The sequence below is a fragment of the Mustelus asterias genome, chromosome 7 (assembly GCF_964213995.1).
Source record: "Mustelus asterias chromosome 7, sMusAst1.hap1.1, whole genome shotgun sequence".
Lineage (NCBI taxonomy): Eukaryota > Metazoa > Chordata > Chondrichthyes > Carcharhiniformes > Triakidae > Mustelus > Mustelus asterias.
In genome coordinates, this window is record NC_135807.1 from 119573192 (window position 1) to 119595775 (window position 22584).

The window sequence follows — 22584 nt, forward strand, 5'->3', positions numbered from 1 at the left end:
AGGATTTGCTGGCAAGTAGTTGAAATTGTGAGTTTATACGTTTGCACAAGGGAAACCGGACATCTTGTACCTGAGTGAGTAAACAACTGTGTATCTCCTTACCCAGTCAGATTGAAAAATTGAAAAATCAGCAGAAGTGTAGGTTAAATTGGAGTGATTGAATTCAATGTCAAATCAGATGCAGAGAGAGAATTAAGGAATTTAATTTTAACCATGAAAGAAAGGCAGGTTCCCTGATGGAACCCAACATGATCTCACTCACTCACTTTAACCAGCATATGGGAAATCCTGATAGAGATGCCAGATCTCATTTAAGGCAATTAATTCTGAATTTAATGTAACTTTCTGGCTTTAACAGACAGCACTTGGTCTACCAAGCTGTGTAAAACTTGCCAGGGTCAACAAGGTACAGCAGGAATTGACAGGCTGGAAAGCCTTAAAGACTGAAACTGCACAGCTGCTTCCTGGCCAATCAACAGACATTTGCTCACAGTGCTTGCTCTGAGAGTATTTCCACGACTTTACAAGCGGTTACCAACATTTTGCAAGTCATTCTGCGAGATTGTACTTTATTCACCTTCACCTGAACTTTCCTGCGGTCATCGTCCAATGTAGGATGAGAGCTTCATATGCAACTCTGCCATCAACCATTAATGAAGAACTGGAGAAGAAGCAGAAATACCATTACCAGCTTCTTCCTCCTCAGAACATGCTACTCCACAGGATAGAGGGGATGGACACAAGAGTTGCAACTCAAAGTAGGAGATATCCCCAATATGGGGTATACAGACAGGATCAGCTGGAGTTCAGGTTTTCACAGCAGGTCTTTGCTTACACCTGCAGCCTGGAATAAGACCTTCTAAGAGGGCCAAGTGAGCATGTGTTGCTGGTGGCCATTAAGGTCACCGCAATCTTTAATCTCTTCACCTCCGGCTCCTTCCAGGGATCTGCTGGTGACATCTACATGATTTCACAATCTGCTGCACACTAGTTCACCTGAAGAAAGTGTTCTTCAGTGCGCACCTCCAGAATGGTACTGGTCTGCTGTGTCATGCACATTATTACACTGTAGAGAGGACTGAAACCGCAGGAGGGAGAAGGGGAGGACCACTCTGCATCCTTGGAGGAGGAGCAGCAACAGGTGGAGCCTGATGTGGTCAGGCTTCCTGTAGCCATTCAGTCAGCTGCCAGAGAGGCCTGTGACTGGCTCATCCAGTTATGGTTCAGATAACCTGAAAGTTTGAAGCCTTATGGCATGACAATGCTGAATCCACTGCTACCACCACCCTCCTCAACACCCATTATTCCCACAGTCAAAAAACCTTCCATCTCATTCGCACACATCGCTCATCTTCTTCTTTGCTCATACCATTTTCCTTGAGACCAACGTCCATTTGGAAAGTGAGAGCTAACAGTGACTACTTGAAATAAAGTGTACATTTCATTTACATTTCCTATTACATTTTTTGCAATGGTATTGTTATAATCCAGCCAGTGAATCCTCTTGTGCAGTTAAAAAATATATATATAGTTTATTTTCTTATTCGTTCTACATAGTGCTGCCCCCTTGGCTTTAGCAGAATTTGAGGCAGCCTATTTGATCCCCTGCTCTCTGATGCTCTGGACAGAGATTCTTTTGGTTTTAGGATCTTTACAACAACCGCCCCAACCTGCTCGTGTGCAAGGTTGGACTTGGTCATTGGGCAGGAGATGGCATGTGGGGATGTGTGCAGACAGCAAGGGTTGAGAAGCATTGAGCAGAGTCCCCATGTCCATGTGCCCTTTCGCCTTCTTGCTTCTCGTTGCCCAACTGCATTTGCTGCCAGCCAAGAGCTTGGAGGATGCTTTGTTGCCCTTCAGTGAGGCATTGAACATCCAAGTTGAGGCTTTCCTCTGCCCTGTTTAAAGTGGAAAACTGCAAACTCTATATATACCATTGTTGAAAGCAAGGGTACTTATACTCAGCATAAAAGCTTGAGACATCATAAAGGCCTGATCCATCATTGTACTTGTACTAGAGATGGATTCCTCCAATACTGACAGAAGCTACTCAACAAGGTCCCTTTTTGTGGGTGACCCCTGAGGCTCAAAATCTGTGTCCTGCTGAGCAGAGCTTGAACATTCCTTTGTGCTCCAACAAAATTTCTCCACTTCTGTCCCTGCAGCACCAGTCCCTGCTCACATATAATGTGCTCAGCACCATGTGCTAACCTAGCTATCTCTGCTGCTGTACCCACTGAGGCGTGTGTATCTACACTGGTGAAGGGTGTGCATGAATCTTGTTAAGGTGCTTCCCCTCAGTGTGCCATCTCCTCTGAGGACTCTTTGGCCTTCTATGTTACTAGTTCATGTCATGCTTGAAGGGCCTGTGGTAAATGAAAGGCCCGAATGGGGAAAGGGTTCAAATTCCTTATTGTGCAAATGTTAACTGCTGCGTTAATATTGACAGTGAATCAAAATTCTTGAAAAATGTGTGTGACAGTTTACGATGTAATTATGTTCCTGAGTATTTGGAAGATCCCAATCATTCCATCGACAATGGCCTTGCAATCTGCCACCTACCGATCTCCATGACAACAAATTTTATCGCAGTCAGTGTGCTATCACTGGACCGTCACCTTGGTTTTCTCCTTCAGGTTCTACACTCTTTTACAAAAAGAGAAAACAGTTATGAGTGTACGAAATATAAGCCTTGGCTCAGTTGGTAGTAATTTTGCCTCTTGAGTCACAAGGCTGTGGGTTCAAGTCCTCCTCTAAGATGCGTTGTAGAACAAAGTGTGCAGAGGACACTGAACATCTGCAAAGGGATATAGATAGTTTAAGTGAATGGGAAAGGGTCTGGCAGATGGAATGCAATGTTGGTAAATGAGAGGTAATCCATTTTAGCAGGAATAACCGCAAAATGGACTATTATTTAAATGGTAAAAAAATTCCAGCATGCTTCTGTGCAGAGGGATCTGGGTGTCCTTGTGCATGAATCACAAAAAGTTGGTTTGCAGTTGCAGCAGGTAATTAGGAAGGCAATTTTGTCCTTCATTGCTAGAGGGATGGAGTTTAAAAACAGGGAGGTTATATTGCAGCTATATAAGGTGTTGGTGAGGCCACACCTGGAGTACTGTGCACGGTTTGGTCTCCTTAGTTGAGAAAGGATAAACTGGCACTGGAGCGGGTGCAGAGATTCACTAGGTTGATTCTGGCTTATGAGGAGAGACTGAGTAACTGGGACTATACTCATTGGAATTTAGAAGAATGAGGGGGGACTTATAGAAACATAAAAAATTATGAATGGAATAGATAAGATAGAAGCAGGGAGGTTGTTTCCACTGGTGGGTGAAACCAGAACTAGGGGATATAGCCTCAAGATAAGGGGAAGCAGATTTAGGACTGAGTTGAGGAGGAACTTCTTCACCCAAAGGCTTGTGAATCTGTGGAATTCCCTGCCCAGTGAAACAGTTGAAGCTACCTCATTGAATGTCTTTAAGGCCACGATAGATTTTTGTACAGTAAAGGAATTAAGGATTATGGCGAGCAGGACGGGTAAGCGGAGCTGAGTCCACGAAAAGATCAGCCATGATCTTATTGAATGGCAGAGCAGGCTCGAGGGGCCAAATGGCCTACTCCTGCTCCTAGTTCTTATGTTCCAGAAGTTGATCACAACAATCAGAACTGATATTAAACCGATGCCACCTCTGCCCTCTCGGGCACTGCTAAGAAAAAGAGTAGTGGAGTTCCCACTAGCTTCCTGTCTAGCATTTATCCTTCAGTCACAAAAATAGATTATCCAATCATTGTCCCCTTGCTGATTGTGGGAGCTTGGTGCGTGTAAAGTGGCTGCTCCATTTCCTACTTCATGCCAGTGACTACAATTCTAACAATACTTCATTGGTTGTTAAGGGCTTTAGGATGTCTGGTGGTTGTGAGAGGAGCCATGCAAATGCACTTTTTTCAATGGATTGTGTGGAGGGATAGGTTGACAGCATTGTGGAGGGTGACTGTGAGGATGGCTGAGTGTGTATGTTAGTGGTAATTGTTCGGGTGGACATGTGCAGAGGCGGCTGGAGAGAGAGGAATGAATAGTGCAGCATGGTAAATTGGGCATGGGAGTGCTGTGCAGGAGAGGTTGGAAATGTCAGAATAAGAGTGTTTGTGCATGAAGTTGACATGCCATTCACCTTCCCTGCCCTCTTGACATTGTATCTCTCATTGCACTGAGTCTAAATTTGGGGGAATCTTGCTGCTCACTTCCTTAGCCACCACTTGATGGTGGTTTGGTGCAGACCAAAAGGGGCCAATCTTTCCACATAGCATTTTGTTATTCTAGTTGATGAAGCCTCAAGATTCAATCCCAAATAAAGCCAATCTGACCCCTATTGAAGTCCTTTAAATAGAAATCCTTCCAGTGCCAGGTGAGGGTTGTCATTTGGCCCACACTCTGTGCTTGGTCAAGAAGCCTGGAAGTGACATGCTAACACGCTGGACGAGTTAAAAAGCAATGGCAAAGCCCAATCCAACAATAATTGGGTTCCCAACCTGCTGCCAGAACCCCACCCCCCTCTGTCAGCTGCAAATGAGCTGGGTTAGTTAAAACAGTGCACAGAGAGAAGAGGGAAAGAGAAGTTGGATTAGGAGAGAAAGGGGAAAAAGAGACAAAGTTAAAAATTAACTTAAAATTTTGCATTTCTAAAATCTGTAACAAGTGCATACATACATGCATACAAACATACATACATACATACATCGTTCATCCTTTAGTACTAATGAAGACCATCTTCATTTGTCATCCAGTCGTTGAGCTGTGTAGATGCGAAATTGGCCAATAAGTCCTATCTTGGCACAAAAAGTTCTAGCACAGTGAGGGCAGGAAAATGAGGCTGCAAGGTAGTTGGGGGGCACTGTTCTCATGGTTTTTACATGCCTTTTGCATGTTTTGGGCTGACACTATCCATTTCTCATATGTTAATGCATCTTTGGCAATTGCACTCTTCCAGACAGTGATTCCGGGCAAGGGTCAATTTTAAAGTACTGAGGGAGGCATAATGCAGTGTCAATTTTAAAGTACTGAGGGAGGCTTTCCAAGTACCCTTGAAGCATTTCTTCTGGCTGCCAAGGGAACGTAGTTCACCATAGTTAATTTAATTCACTAGTTGTGAAACTCTGAATACAGTTATTAAATTTAAATAATTCCCTCCTGATATTGTATTTCTCATCATTGTCCGTCACAAATCCCAGACTTGGTTTTAAAATCCGCGTTCAGTTCAGTTTGATTGTCCCTTCAATATGAAAGTGTGTGTAACGAGTGGGTATGAAGCCACATTCACAGCATTCTGCAGTTCACCATAGAAGATTCACTTAGGGAGTCTGCTATCAGGCATTCTGGTGACATGTCCAGCTCAACAGAGCAGTGTTTGTTGTAACATTGTGAAGATGCTGACCATGCCAATTCTCCCTACTAAAGCATGAAGCAGTGGAGCTGTACACTTGTAATTGTTAATTCTCAGTGCTGGAGAGGTTGATTGTGAGTGATTAACTGTTATCACACGTTAAAAGGGTGTTTAGATTGACTGGACAAGACTTAATTTTCTGTGGTGAGTTTTGTTTGTATCTAATGCAACCATAAGTCAACTTTGTTAAATGTTTAAATGCTATCAGTGGTAAGGCAGACAGGAAAATGTCATTTTTACAAACCTGGGGGGGTTTTCCCATCATGCCCGCCATGGGAATCGTAGTGAGCATGGGGCAGACCATGCAAAGGTCCATTGACCTCGGGCAGGATTTTGTGGTTTTGGGGCGAGCACGGCCGGAAAGTCCTGCCTCTGGTGTGATGCATCTTGGACAGAAACATTTTAATTTCTGTTTTTAGCAGTGCCTTCTGCTGAATTTGCTTTGGCACCTATGCATAAGTAACAGTGTTAATTTGACAGCAAAGTGTAGGCTAGAATTTACCTCAGAAATCTCAAGGTTGAATGGAAAATTTTGTTTATTCCATCTACAACCAGATGCATTTGTGCCAAGTATTGTAGCTATGCCCAGTGTTGTGGGTGTACTGTTGGAGTCAAGGGGTCTCGACCCTTTCAGTAACAATAAGAAGTAAACATATCTGAATCAATGGGTGTCATCCAAGCAAAGATAGGGAGAGAATTCACTGGACAATGTGGTTGGGTTTCCACAGTTGTTAGTTTACTAGTGCATTGAGGCTGGTAAACAAAGAACTCCAATTCTCAAGCAGATGCACCGCAATATATTGGAAATGTCAACATTGATATGTTAGTGTCCTTCAAAAGCAGCATTGTTTTATTGATCATCTGCCTTCATTTTTAATCCCAACCATCTGGAGATCCAGGCATTTGTCTTATTATCAAATTAAATACTAGGTAAAAACATAATAAAACAGCCTTTGCCTATGTTTACAGGAATGGTTATGTGGATGAGAAACTTCAGTTATGAGGATAGATTAGTGAGGTTGGGACTATTCTCCTTGGAGGGAAGAAGGCTGAGAGGAGATTTGATAGAGAAGATAGAGAAACTGTTCCCGTTGGTAAAAGGATCATGAGTGAGAGTGATTTGCAGAAGATGCAAATGTTATGTGAGAATTTTTTTTTCACGAGTGGTTCAGGTCTGTAATGAACTGCTTGGAAGTGCGGTGGAGGCAGGTTCAATTGAGGCCTGACCTGACCCTACCACCCCCAAGGCCCTATTGGCTGCCTCATTTTCTCCATTTCAGCATGAGTCGTTGAAAAAGGGGGCTTCCTTCCCTTTGCAGAGCTGCCCTTTGATGCTAAGCCTCAGGAGCACCCTGCACTAGTCAGATCTCAGCCTGGACTGAGTCAGAAGGTCAAGTGAGACAGAATTTCAGATAAGAAACTTGGATTGGAGTGGCAATCTGATGGCGATTGCTATTCCAAGGAAATTCAGGCTCAATCTGTTCTAATATAAAAACAGAAAATGCTGAATAGACTCAGCAGGCCTGGCAACAGCTGTGGAGAGAGAAACCGAGTTAACTTTTCAAGACCATATGACCCTTCAGATTTCCAGCATTCGCAGTATTTTGCTTTTATTTGACTGTTCTAATGATGCTGGATGATGGATAAGTATTTAGTTGCGACACCAGTAGAACTCCACTGCCCTTCTTTGAATTAGTACCATGGGACCTTTTACATCCACCTGAAAAAGCAGATGGGGGTCCAGTTTAATAGCTCATCAGTCAGACTGCCGATGTGCATTCTCTCATTGTTGCACTAGGCAGATTTTGTGCTCAAGTATCTGGAGCAACACTCAAATTCACTACTTTCTGACTCGGAGGTGAGAGTGCTACCAAATCAGCTATAACTGACATGCAAAGCCTTTTTGCTGTTTAAACTTTTGCAAACGAGAGCTTTTCTGGGTGTAACTTCTGTTTATTGGTTCACTTTCATGTGCTGTCACCTCATGTGAAAACAATATGGATAAGTAAAGCTTCAGGATGAGGCTTTGGGGAAGAACCATTTCACAGTCATGAATTCTGTCAGTACCACAAAGGTACAGTGTGCCAGTTCATTTTTATGTGAAAATTCAAATACAGTATTTTTGGTAGGTAAAGGCAATTGTAGAAAATAATTTTCTAACAAGGCAAAATGGAACAACTTGGGAACATTTTTAATATCAGAGAGCTGGATAATTAATACAAAATTTGTATGTTAGACTTTTGAACTCTTTGTTTTGAATGTTGGATGAATGTACATCTTTTCTAAAGGGCAAATGTGTAATTTACAACTTATGCAGATCAAAAGAACAAATAAGCAATTTTTATTTAATCTCAAGCTTGGAACTAATGGGAAGGAAGAGGTTATTGGTAAAGTGAAGACTTACCAGAATGGACATGTTTCTGTTCACTTGTATGAGCTACTCAAATAGCCACATAATTGCTCAATCCATAGCAGATGCATTTGAAGAACTCATTGCACAAAGCTAATATTGCTGGCAGACCTAAAAAGTGGCTGAATATATTCACATTAATCTCATGTTTTTGACAGATGTCTTAAGTTCTGAGGCAGGATATCATTCTGAAGCCTTTCCTGGCACATGAGTAGTGGCATCTTTCCACCACATAAGATGAGAGAGAGCATTCTAAGTAACAAGAGGAAGCACATTTTTATGATTTTTTTTTCATCAAATTGACATATGTTGGTCCTAGGAATGGCATAATGTTTTCTAGTTTGAGTGCACAAGGTCAGATTTTAATCCCAAACCCAGCGCAAATTCTTATTTGTGCCAGGCCACTCTGGTAAGCAGTGTTAAAGGCCTTCGTAATAGACAGGTGAGGGCCTTGTACATATTCAAAACTTGGTATCCGAAGATGCCATTTGAACTCTGATGCAAATTTATTCCCGGGCTTTGTGACTCTTGCAGAGTGCTGAATGTGCCAGGAAGGCTGGCACTGAAATGGAGCCAGGGCAACAAGAGATTTTGCTTGAATATACTGTTTGCCTTTACTAGTTTCTTTGCGGACCAGAAGGAGCAGAAAAAGAAAATAAACACAGTCCTATCTATGCTAGCCTCCTTTGCCCCTCCCATGTCTGTGATCACTTCTTGATCTCCCACCCTCGCCTTCAGAGGCCTGAAATTCTACTCCCACCTGCTGGTCTCCACTTCATTAACACTGAGATTGGGAGGAAGTGGTTGTCGCCACTTCAACCCCTGTATTATACACATTAAATTCAACGCTATAGTATCTACACTGCCCAGTTAAGTGGGGCTCCTGATTTTCCTGCCACAGCAGGAACATAGGAACAGGAGTCGGCCATTCAGCCCATCAAGCCTCCTCTGCTATTTAATACGATCATGATTAATCAGACACTTCAATGGCTTTTACATCCACCATCCCCATAACCCTTTAGGTTGATATTCAGCAATCTATGAATCTCTACTGTAAACCTACTCAATGACTGAGCTTTCAGTCATCTGGAGTAGAGAATTCCAAAACATCACAACCTTCAGTGTAAAGAAATTTCTCCTCATCTCTCTTCTAATTGGCTTCCCCTTATTTTGAAATTGTGCCCCAGTTCTAATTTCCCTTACCTGCAACTTTCCTGTCTATTCCTTTTGTAGGTTTCAGTGAGATCACCTCTCATTCTTTGAAACTCTAGAGAATACAGGCCTAGTTTGTCCAACCTCTCTCCTTAAGACAATCCCGCCATCCTCGGAACAAGTCTAGTGAACCTTCATTGCACTCCCTCTACCAATAATATCCATACCGAGGTAAAGGGACCAAAACTGCACAAGTACTTCAGTTGCATTGTAACTAAGCTTTTATACAATTGAAGCAAGATCTCACTACTCCTGTACTCGAATCCTCTTGCAATAAAGGCTAACATTCCATTAGTCTTCCTGTAGCCTGCTGCACCTTCATGCTAGCCTTCAGTAACTTGTGGACAAGGACCTACACTTTATGCATCTACACTTTCTAATTTCTTACCATTTAGGAATTACTCTGTACATCTGTTCCTTCTACCAAAATGGATACCTCACCCCAAAAGCAATTTTTTTTTTAATGGTCAGAGGACAAATAGATGTTAATATACAGAGTGATTTGGGTGTTCTTGTACACAAATCACAAAGTTAACATGCAGGTACAACAAACAATTAGGAAGGCAAATAGTCTTGAATTATTCAGCCTCCTTGCAACAGAGTAAAGAAGTCTTGCTGGAATTAGATAGAACATAGAATTCCCACAATTGAGAAGGAGGCCATTCGGCCCATCAAGTCTGTACCGATAACAATCCCACCCTAGGTCTTATCCCCACAACTTCAAACATTTACCCCACTAATCCCTCTAACCTACACATCCTTGACACGAAGGGGCAATTAGCATGGCCAATCAACCTAAACTGCACATCTTTGGACTGTGGGAGGAAATCTGAGCACCCGGAGGAAACCCACGCAGACACGGGGAGAACATGCAGACTCCACACAGACAGTGACCCAAGCCGGTAATCGAACCCGGGTCCCTGGAGCTTTGAGGCAGCAGTGCTAACCACTGAGGCATAAGAGTTTGGGGACTAGGGTGTGGTCTCACCGTAGGTCCTTGGTCTGAGATGTGAAATTGAAGTGAGCTCAACAATTTGCTGATATGTTTCCTGTGGATGGTACATGTTGGAGCCACAGATGCCCAGTGATGAAAGGGGGTAGATGATTATTCCAGTGACATGGGTGCTGATCAAGTAGATTGCTCTGTCATAAGAGAATAAAGAAAACAACCAGCCCCAGTTTTCATTTAGTAAAAATCTACTATTGCATGTGATGCAAGAAACATGCTACTTATTTAATTAACATATTTCTCTAATCTTTTGCTTTGAGGGGAAGAAAAGAAGAAAGATAGGGCTGATCGTCCAATTCACATAAATGTTCAGCTTGTTTCTATTCACATATTTTGCAAATCTGCTCTAGGGAATATTTTGGAACTTTCCAACTTGCACTGTTGGACTTGGGCAGCGAATAAACTAATTCATTTCTAATTTTCCTCACTCTCTGCTGTAGTGCCAAACTATTTGTACTTGTGTAAAAGTCTAATTCCTGAGACCAACTTGTAGGCCAAAAGTTACAGGGTCGACTTTTATGAGGGTCATGCTTTTAAGGGGTTGTGCATACTGGAAGTGGAATCCAAGAAAGACTGCCATAATACAATAAAGTTTTTTAAAAAAGAAAGAATTTATATTAATTATCTAATTCATAAATTTTATAGCATTACAAATTATATGCATTTCATATTAGTTATCTAAATGTTTATATATTTACTAATGATCATTTTAATTTATATTTATATATTTACAATGAAACTGAATTGCTAACATCTGTCGGTACACTTTTGATTCTCTGATCCCTGAACTACCAGGGTCAACATTCATGTCAGATATATGCAAACTTACTATTTCTTAGGCCAGAAGTTATGCGGTTGTCTTTTATATGAAATCACATTTTATAAAAAATATATACAGTAACTCCACTGATCTCCAATTCCTTGTTTATAATTTATTGTTTCTTTACCTGGGTGGCATATATGTGAACCATGCCTGATCTCCACCTGTATTTTCTAGCAAGGATCCCTGGACAGTTGTGAGAAGCAGAAACTTGACATATTCCTCTTAGTTAGTCCATGATTTATGAAACCATTGCGGTGTCTCAACTTCTGGCCTAGCAGAGACCAGCTAGATAATTGGAGACTGGGTATCCAATCAGGACAAGGTGATATCTTTTATCTAGTCAAATTCCTGGAAACCAGGTTCTGCTGCTTTAAAATGGATCACTGGTTTGCAAAGATACTTGTAGAATAACAGTTCGCGTGACTCACCTACTTCTAGGAAAGGTTGAGAAAGAGATCCTGCAGGCACTAATCCTATCCAAGACATGCAATGCACTTGCTGTCAGGCCAAGCAGAAAAACTGCAGGAAGGACAGCCACAATATAGACCAGTCACCATGGCTGAGAGGGCTGTCTGCAGTGAGGAAGAATAGAATAGAAATATGTTGGTAATAAGAGGCTCAGTAATTAGAGGAATTGATAGTGTCCACTTCAGCCAAGAATGACAATCGTGAAGGGTGTTGGCCAGGCCACTCAGTGCCGGGGTAAATTATATCCCACAGTGGCTGGAGAGGAACTTGGAAGTAGAGGGTAAATCCAGTTGTCGCAGTCCATGCTGGAACAAATGGCAGATAGTACTAATCTCTCGCTTATTGCCCTTGCCATGTACTGATTGGCACAGGACCAAACGGATAATGAGAATTAACATGCAGCTAAATGTCTGATGTGAGAAAGAGAGGTTTCTTTTCATGGTGCACTGACACCTTTTTTGGGACAGGAAGGAGCAGTAATGATAGGATGGGTTCACTTAAACCAGGATGAAGTTTGTGTCCTTGAGTAAAGGATAAATAGTGAGGCAGCAAAAGCTTTAACATGTTAAGGGCTGGTAGGGCAGTGCAAAATTGATGAAAATAAGCAGCCTAAATGTAAAGAAAGCAGAGTAGGAGAACATAGGAAAAAAATTAAAGTAAGAGAGGACATTAAAGGAAGGTCGGCACAGTGGTTAGCATTGCTGCGTCACAGCACTAGGGAACCATTGAGTGACTGTTTGTGCATAGTTTGCACATTCTCCCCGTGTCTGCGTGGGTTTCCTCTGGATGTTTTGGTTTTCTCCTACACTTCAAAAATGTGCAGGTTGGGTGCATTAGCCATGCTAAATTGACCCGTAGCGTCCCAAGATGTGTAGGTTAGGGGGATTAGCGGGGTAAATGCATAGGGTGAAGGGAATGTGCAGGGGGTGGGCCTGGGTAAGATGCTCTGTCAGAGAGTTGGTGCAGACTCATTGGGCTGAATGGCCTCCTTCTGCACATGCTGTCTAGGGATTCTATGATTGATGGCAACAGAATAAGTACAGTAATAGAACAGGAATCTAAAAAGATGGTTAAGCATAGAAAATATCCTATTAAAAATGCGCTATATCCGTTAGCAATGTGCACTGTAATAAAACAGGGGAATTGGAAGTAATCATGTGTTGGGAGGAACAAGATATAGTAAGGGTTACTTAGACATGACTGCAGACCAATCAGATCACAATTAAACAATGCGGGGCATAACATTTAGAAAAGATAGAGGGGAAAACAGGAATAGAGAGGAGCTTATTTATTCAGGATAACATAATGGAAACTGCAGTTAACAGCAAAACAAAAGTAGAATCCATATAGAGATAAAAGATCATAAAGGATCGATCACACTAATTGGCATTGTCAGCAAACCATCTAATGAAGAAAAAATATGCTGAAGAAATGGGGAATTGAATAAAAACAGAATAATAATCAAGGGGGATTTCAACAAACCTGATATTATTTGGACACGGTGAAAAGGATAAGGGAGTGGAGTTCCTACAATGTGTACAGGACTCCTTTCTAGCCCAGTATGTAAGAACAAACTGAACTCTAGTGGGACTCCATGAATTCATAAAAACATGAAAGAACAATTGAGGGTTCAGAAAGAGGCAATGTATTAATTACATAGCGAACAGAAGAGTGCATGATAAGATAGTATTCAAGCGATTAGTGGAGAAAAAAAAACAATTAGAAGGCAAAGAATAACTAAGAAATCAAATCATCAGAAGACATAAAATAGTACATTAAATATATTTTTTCAGATGCATCTATAAAAAAAAGCATAATGAGGCATGATAATGCCATAAGTAATGATCAGGAAATGACAGAAATATTAAATAATTATTTTGCTACAGTATTTACCAAGGAGATGGAACAATTTTGCATAACGTTGAATGATGAGACGAGTAATGAGGTTGATACATTTGAAATTTAAAAAGCGATGTATTGAGTAAACTAAAGAATCTTAAGAGGATAAAGCCACCAAGTTTTTTTTTGAATCCACATAATTAAAGAGAATCAAGGAAGGACATAGCAGAGGCAGTACAATTCATATTTAATAATTTGCTGGAAAAAGGTATATTCATAGAGGATTGTAGATAGCCAATGTAATTCCTATATTTAAAATGGGGGACAGATCATGTTCAGGGAAATCTCAACCAGTCAGCTTAACATCAGGAGATGGAAAAATATTGGATCCTTACTAAAGGAAAAAAATAGAAGAATATCTATAATTTTAAAAATGTGTTCAGCACGAATTTGAAAAGAGGAAATCTTGCTGAACTAACATTGAACTTTTTGAGGAGTTAACAGAGAATAGAGAATGCAGTGGGTGTTATTTAACTGGATTTTCACAAGAGCTTTTATAAGGTACCCACAAATAGACTGATCATTACAGCCCAAGAATTTGGGGTGGGACAGGTGACAGAATGGATTGCTGGTTGGCTTCAAGACAGAGAGCGGAAATAAAAGTAAGTTATTCAGAGTGGCAGAAGATAGGAAGTTGTGTTCTACAAGGATCAATGCTTTGACCACTGTTATTCACAATTTGCATTAACAACATGGACTTCGGAATCAAAAACACAATCTCTGAATTTACAGACGGCACCAAATTGGCGCGGTGTGGGGGTGATAGCCAGTTCTGCAACAAATTACAGGAGAGCATTATTAAACTTTCAAAATGGGCAAATAATTGGCTAATGAAGTTCAACACATAAATGTGAGGTTGTATATTTTGATAGGAAGAATAGGGCGGTCACTTAGAACTTGGCAGGTTCTCATCTACATGGGGTAGAGAAATAAAGGAATCTCACGACAAATAGATTAATCATTATAAGTTTATGCAATAGGTTAACAAGACCATTATGGAAAAAAAACAGGCACAAAATTTTATTTCTGAAGTGATAGAATTGAAAAGTAGGGAAGTTATATTAAATCTGTTTCAAACTGAGAGTTTGAGAGTATCGTGTGCAGTTCTGATCGCCATATTTTTAAAAAAGATATCGAGGTACGGGAGCAGGTACACAGAAGCTTCACAAAGATACCAAAAATGTGTGCGTATACATATCAGGAAAGGACTGGCATGCTGAAAAAAGGCTGAGGGCTGACCTAACAGGGATCTTTAAAATCATGAAAGATTTTAAAGAAGTCACAATATAAGAGAGCCACTAAGAAATTCAGTAAAGAAATAAGGGGAAACTTATTTACCAAAAGACTGCTGAGAAAGTGGAGCTTGCAATCACGGAGAGCGGTTGAAGTGAGTAATATAGATGGACATAAGGGGAAACTGGAGAAGCATATGAGGGAGAAGGGAATTGGTAATTCCAATGAATGATGAAGATGGGAGAAAACTGGGGTGGAGCATAAATGCTGACGTGAACTGGTTGGTTGGGCTGAGTGCACACTTTCTGTGCCGTATTCTGTGTATTAAATCTACATTTCTTTAGCTCAAATTGACCTCTTTTCGTGTCCTTGTTCTATTTAATAACCTTGGGCTTAATCGTGTCTCAGATTCACAATGCAATTAGTGGAATTGACTATTCAGATCCAGATATATTTAGTAATACATTCGGTAATATAAACAGGAAATCTTACAGGATGAGGAGATTTGTAGATATTTGGTCAAGTTCTAAAATATGAAGTGCGAGATGAAACCACGTATGCAGGATTCTCAGTTTTTAAGCATTATGCTGATAGGGATCAATTAGTATTTTAGATCAGCGATTCGATGCAGTATGCTGTATTTTGCTTTATCTGTTAGTTTGTACTGCAAGTGCTTGAGGTCATGTAGAATGTGAAATTTTAAAATTAAGCTAAATACTGCATTGTGGAAAATTGTGTCCTGAAATATATTGGTGATGCTCACATTTCCAGACCTTTGACCCCTTATCTAGGATTAACCATTTGTGATTCTCAATGTTTTATTTCTTCTTGTCCTCTATTGGAAGGTCTGATTATATTGTAAATCTAAACTGAGAATTAATTGTTGGGAATACCCCATCAGGATTACTGTGAGTTTGTTTTTCAGGAAAAAGTCAGTTTAATAATTATGGACATGAGGTAAATTGTGAGGAGCACTTTTTAAACAATCGCTACTAAAAGAATTTGAGAGGTGGAAATTAGAGGTGTGATTCAAACTCATGATGTGCTCACAAATATATTGGGCCTCAACTTCCAAGCTCTAGGACGTTGTATTTTGGGGGAGGTGCGTTACATCAACGTTTACAATTAAGGTTTGCACAGCTTTTGCTCAGAAATGCAAACACTGGGAATCATCCAAAAATGCAATTTAAATTGTAAACTTTGTCTGGTTCTGACTGAATTAGATCAATAATTACCCAGAAAAGTTGAGAAGAATTTGCACAAATCCCCTCTCCCACCCTCAAGGGGACTACGCCCCAATGGGGACTCCCTCTTGGGGCGTAGTCCCCCACCCCTCCCCCTTCCCCCCCCCCCCCCCTCCCCCCCCTCAGCCAGGCTCGACTCAACCCCAGCCTCCAGGTTTGATCCAGCACTGTCTGATGTCCAGCCCAGCCCAAACTGAGGTGACTCGAGATCCCGCCCAAGCCCTCCCTCAAACCTCCCAAACCAAACCTCCCAAACTTAGCCTCTCCATGGCCTGTCAAATACCTTTAAACCTGGTGGCAACTTTAACTTACCTGATTTACAGCAGCTAGTACCATGTAAAAATAGGCTGTGACCCTCTTGCATCTAACAGGGCTGTGTTTCAACCCCGTGGATAAGCTGCAAGATGTCGGGCCTGATTTGGAAGGTCAGCTGCGACAGGATCAAAAAGAACTTTGGGTAAGACAGCAGGAGCAAAGTGGCAATCCGACTGATTGCAACTCTGAGGATTACCTCATTCCACAAATCTTAGAAACCCTACAGCACAGAAAGAGGCCATTCGGCCCATCGAATCTGTGCCGACCACAATCCCACCTAAGCCCTACCCCCATATCTACCCACTAATCCCTCTAACCTACGCATCCCAGGACACTAATGGCAATTTTAGCATGGCCAATCAACCTAACCTGCACATCTTTGGACTGTGGGAGGAAACCGGAGCACCCGGAGGAAACCCACGCAGACACGAGGAGAATGTGCAAACTCCACACAGACAGTGACCCAAGCCGGGAATCGAACCCAGGTCGAACATGGAACTAGCCAGTGCATGTTTGGCTTTGGCTCATACATACAAAAATAATTGATATATGTATGATAAATAAACTGAAGCTATTTAATAACCCGTGAGAAAAACTTGTCTAGCTCTTCTAGCTGTTGATTTATTGCATTTTACAGAGCCAGTTGAAAGTTGGGTTGCCCCAAACTAAGAGCACAGTTAGGATTTAGCTCAATCAAATGTTTCTGAAGCTGGGGCTATGTGATCTTTACCATCTTGTTTTTGAAAGATGACCATACATGCCCTGATGTTGATTTGGATGTACTAGCATATACTAGGCAGCATGGTGGCACAGCAGTTAACGCCGCTGCCTCACAGTGCCAGGGACCCGGGTTCAATTCCCAGTTTCATTCACTGTCTGTGCGGAGTCTGCACCTTCTCCCCGTGTCTGCGTGGGTTTCCTCCGGGCGCCCTGGTTTCCTCCCACACTCCAAAAGACGTGCTAGTTAGGTGTATTGGGGATGCTAAATTCTCCCTCAGTGTACCCGAACAGGTGCTGGAGAGTGGCGACTAGGGGATTTTCACAGTAACTTTATTGCAGTGTTAATGTAAGCCTACTTGTGACACTAATAAATAAACTTTAAAACTTTAGGCAGTTCCACCCATTTGTCTGCATTGAGCCAGCATAATGCAATCAGGTTTCTGTGTTTTCTGTTTTCTTGGTGTTAATTGGAATTCTTCTGTATCCTGCAGACCTTTTGTTTCATCTGCAGATAAAAGATTCCTTTGCAGACTTAATTTTCAGTCACCACCAGAACTATTTTTAAAAATTAAATAACACTTTTGCAGTGGTAGGGAAGTTAATTTAGGCATAATGATGCCCTGAGGTTACAAAGTAATTTTGTTAAACCACACTGATCCAATGGTGACAAAGTATCCAACATTTAAATTAGTTCTTACACAGTTTCTGAACACATCAAACTATGTACCTTTGAAAAGATGAAGGCCTGAGCAGCCTGTTTCCTAGCACGTAGCAACTCTAGTCATAGCATTGCTTCCCATTCAGTTCACTGAAAAATGGAGGATGAGGGCAGGCGAGCTGTCAGATTCACTTTGTAGCCTCTGTAAGCAGAATTTGGATGGTTGACAATGAATGGCTAACAAAAGCTAATGTACTCTTCAATGAACTTCATGGAGATCAAAATATGTATTATTGTCAGTCTAAATATCTAGCCTTGCATGTTTTTGTCTTCGCATTCTACTTGCCAAACCCTTTGTAATCTATCATTGAATGAGTTTGGGAAAGAATTGAGAAGATTGGTCAGGTTTAGTAAAGACATCCTAATGAAGTTACAGTTTGGTCTCTGTTTACATGATTATTAAGTTGAATCTAGCAAACAGTTGTTTCTTTTGAATTTGTAATTTTGTTTGTCCCTTTCTGCATCGAACACACTGCAACAGGATCAATACAGACTTTTTTTTCATTTCTTCACGCAAGTTGAGGTTTATCATGCTGGCAAGCTATTCACTTCCTCTCGGCTGATTTCTCTTGTGGCATCTCTATTGTCCGAGCAGCAAAGGACTCGGCACTGAAGAAATTGTTCTTTGTTCACCCTCATCTTTCTGTTAGCAAGTGCTCATGCCTTTTGCTAACTGGCTGTGTTTTGCAGCTGTAGTACAGAAGTTTACTCTTAAGAGTTTAACATTTGAGCAAAGCATTTTGGTGGAAGGAGGGAGAGGCTGCTTTCTTGATAGAGCCACCTATGATCCAAATCAGTTTTAACAATCATTCAATGCATAGCATTCAAAGTTGACAAACCATGGTTACCTGGGTGACGGGAGTTGGGTGGGAAATGAAGCCTTTTTTTAACAGTTTTTCTGAGAACTTTTCTTTTTATAAACCACTTATGTGGTTTACATCTATCAGAAGAAACACAAGTTAACTTTGTACACTGTTGCATTTCAATATTAGGAATGGACTGAATAATTTGAAATGTACATAATTTGTTCTTTAAAATATATGTATTTAAAAGTTGAAGAGTGAACCTGTTTGTGTTCTGTTGCAGGAGATGGACATCTTGGTGTTTAGCTGTGTTTTGAGCAAAGAAAAGCACGTCGGCTAGGTTGGTCCAAAGAGCATCATTGGAGCCATTGCTGTGCAAAAGGACTTGCACACCTTTTCCAGGATGAAGAAAATCAGCCTTAAAACAATCAAAAAATCCTTTAACCTGAATAAAGGCAAAGACGAAAATGAATTTGTGGTTGTACAGCCGCCATCACTTGTCAACGATTTTGGGAAGGAGGACTCTCTCTTCAGTTGTTATGGAAAAGATTTGGCTGGTAATGATCTAAACAAAGTAGATGATGATGACAAAGGACCAAAAAATAAGGCAAAAGGTGAAGGTTTGATGGGCACGCTGAAAAGGAGGCTATCTGCAAAGCAAAAACAAAAAGGTAAAGGGAATGTACCTTCCGTCAACTTAGTGGAAGATGATCGATTTTCCTCCTCTTCAACTCCAACGAGCATTAATGACTTAAAAGCTCAAAGACCCTTGAGATCCACGTCACTTCGTGGCCACCATTACAGCCCTACGCCTTGGCCTTTGCGATCAGCCAGCTCAGAAGAAACCTGCATTAAGATGGAGGTTAAGGTTAAAGCATTAGTCCACAATAATAGCCCAAGCCAGGCATTAAATGGTGTTCGTAAGGAGTTCCACGATATGCAAACAGATCATGTGTTGCAGGAACAGAACAGCACAATCAAAGAAATTGAGCCCCAGAATGGCCATTCTCATTTGAATATTGATGAATCTTGTCATGTTCCTGTGGCTATTGGATTAATGCCTCAGAACTACATTCACTACGCAATGCCTTTAGAAGAGGGAATGTTTCCTATGGAAGGGTCCCGTACCTGTTGTCTTGACAATTCATCGCCAATGGAAGTTGCATCAGTGCCATCCCATGTATGTAGTAGCACACTACAGACAGATGAAGGCCATATGGTCCCAGATTTAGTGGTTGCCTCAGATATATTCTTGGACCCACCTGTAAATGGTCTATTGATTGGTACCACAGGTGTCACGTTGCAGAACTCGAGTTCCAACCATGTTGATATCCCTCCACTATCTCCACTCCTACCTCCGATTCCAAATCAAATGCAATTGACATTTCCCGGGTTTGGTGGTACAGCAGCCCATGTAGCAGAAAGAGTTCGTCACCATTTGAACTTTGATCCAAATTCTGCTCCTGGAGTAGGGAGAGTTTATGACTCTGTACAAAATAATGGTCCAATGGTGGTCACAAGTCTCACGGAAGAGCTGAAAAAGCTTGCAAAGCAAGGATGGTACTGGGGTCCCATAACACGATGGGAGGCAGAGGAGAAGCTTGCCAATGTGCCTGATGGTTCTTTTCTTGTACGTGATAGTTCTGATGACCGTTATCTTTTAAGCCTGAGTTTTCGTTCACAAGGCAAGACTCTTCACACTAGAATAGAACACTCGAATGGAAGGTTTAGCTTTTATGAACAGCCAGATGTAGAGGGACACACATCGATTGTAGAGCTGATTGAGCATTCAATTAAGGACTCTGAAAATGGCGCGTTTTGCTATTCTAGGTCTCGCCTACCTGGCTCTGCAACTTATCCTGTAAGACTAACAAACCCAGTCTCCCGGTTCATGCAAGTGCGGTCACTACAGTATCTGTGCCGTTTTGTTATTCGTCAATACACTCGAATAGACTTGATTCAAAAACTGCCTCTGCCAAACAAAATGAAGGATTATTTGCAGGAGAAGCACTACTGAAAAGTTTTGAAGTCTTGCAGATTGCACTTTTGGAACTGGAATGCATTGGAATATTTTTTTTAAAATATAATTTATCAAAAATTAGCTTTAAAAAATCCTCCTTCATTTTGTAATCACAGGCCTCTGTTTTTCTTCCTCTTATCCTTCCTCCCCACCCCACCATGCAACCAACAAATGTTGAGCACAGTCTATTTGCCAAATAAAGTCATCCTATTTTTCATGTCAAGCTGTATGTAACACTATTTTCTCAGTCACCTATGAAAGAGTGCTGAGCCCAATCCATGCCCAATCTTTATAATTTTTACACTGTTAACCTCAGGTTTCTATACCTGAACGTGGAATCTACATTAAGGACCCAGTCCCTTGAGAATGGCCGTGCTGTACACAGTGCTTCTGTGCAGGTTGGTTCGGCTCAAAAGCAAGTGTATACCAAATGAGATAGCACCTGGGCAGTTCATCATCTTTAAAGTCAAGCTGTGATTTGTTTTTTAATTGAAAGCAAAAATACTTAATGGAGTAAAACAAGACAATGTGTTCAGTGCAGTAGATGATACACAGGGCACGCAGACCCATGTATAATTTGCTGTTTAATTGGCTAAGCGTGCTGGCATTATCAGCAGCTGACAACCTGAAGTATTATACCTTATACCACTTTTCCTGCATACAAATTACTGTATTCCTGACCAACCTTCTTTTAACAGACCTGTGCATGAGTCCAAAAATTCTGCCTTTTTTTTGATTGGAATTGTTTTAATATAGAATTTGCCATCCTTGTTCTTTTGTACTACTTATGTCAGCATTTTGAGTTTGATTTGAAAGATAGTTTCCAAATGCCTTTTTATTATAGAGCACAACATAGAATTATTTCCACACGCCTGGTTTGCACATACGGTTCTTAAGCCAGTTTGTGCTTGTTTGCCCATGGACCAATTTTGTAAAGGGCCATCTTGCCAGTATTTTGAGTGATGGTTTAAAATCCAGTGGGAGACCACATTGAATACAGTAAATATTGAAGAGTATTATCCCTGGTTTTAAAGGGAACTAATGAGCTTTATTTACATATTTCAAATTGTTTTCTTTTTTTAAACAAAAGGTTGTAGGATATCAACAATAATTTCTATGAGGTAATACGGAATGACATTTTATGGATTTGTTTGTTTTTCAATTGAGTCATATGAATTGCAATTTGGATATCATGATTGAGGACTTTGAACAATTACTCAATGTCTCTGATCCTTGTAACCACCGGGTAAAGATTGGTTAATCATACCAGTGAGGTAAATTGGAAATTGAATGTTTTTTGTGATTTTGTTTTTATTCGGTTGGAATATTATTACTGTAGTTCATTTGTATTTCAATAGACCAACTGACTGAAATTTAGCAATAATTTCTTTCTTTTTCCTCTTTCTGTTGAAGTACTTTGTGCACTTTTAGGTTGTGTTCGGATTCACATTTTCCTGTATTGCCATATAGAAAATTTCTGTAAGTGTACAGGTAAACTGTTCCTATAAAATCATTTGTAATATGCCAATTATTAGCGTGCATTTGTTATTCATAGCTGTGCACAACACCTTGTTCCAGTTTGGTCTTGCACAAACACACAGAGTCACATAAATGTTAAACTTTGACTCATCACCATGTTCAGGTACCAACAAATTTGAAAACACAAGGTTGAAACAGACTACTTCAAAGGTAGTTATTTTATGATCAAGAGGGTTTTTTTAAATATTCTTTATTTGCATGCAGTATTCCCTGGCTAATAGGTACAATGGTCTTTGCCATACATATTTTCATTCTCCCTTTTAGAGAAGTTGTGTAAGGTACAACCATTTTAGTTGGAAGGCAAAAGAGGGTCTGACACCCATAAACTCTCTTAGGGTTGATGGCACAAAACGTTTTGTGCATAATAATACAGCTTTGAGTTGAGTATTCATGATTTTTAAATTTTTGTTCTTGAGGTTTGCATTTTTATTCCGTATTAAGGTGGCAAACCTTCAAATTAAGCAGCTTCTCAAGCTTTCCAATGTTCTGATACTGTGGAAAATTTGATAGATGGCCTATTAAATTTGTTTGTCCACAGAATGTTAAAAACGCAGTACCTATTGCTCCATATCCACATGAAGAAAAATCATGATCCTAATTGTCGTCGTGATTCAATTTTACAAAGAAATTGATGTTCTGGTGGCTCAGGCTGCATTAGGGCAGCCATGCTGGAGAGGCCTAAGGGGAGGGATTTGATGTGACCACCTCAAGCAATAATTCAATACTCCAG

At 40.8% G+C, this 22584-nt stretch overlaps 1 protein-coding gene across 3 annotated transcripts in view; it reads left to right on the forward strand.

The window, feature by feature from the left end:
• socs6a (suppressor of cytokine signaling 6a) overlaps window positions 1–21391 on the forward strand; it is a 61822-nt gene extending 40431 nt beyond the window's left edge. For all 3 annotated transcript variants that reach the window (XM_078216706.1, XM_078216707.1, XM_078216708.1), the window contains exon 2: window positions 18579–21391. In XM_078216706.1, coding sequence (XP_078072832.1) covers window positions 18699–20312 — 1614 coding nt within the window. In that variant the 5' untranslated portion in view covers window positions 18579–18698 and the 3' untranslated portion in view covers window positions 20313–21391. The remainder of the gene's footprint in view (window positions 1–18578) is intronic.
• Window positions 21392–22584: the final 1193 nt, after the last annotated feature.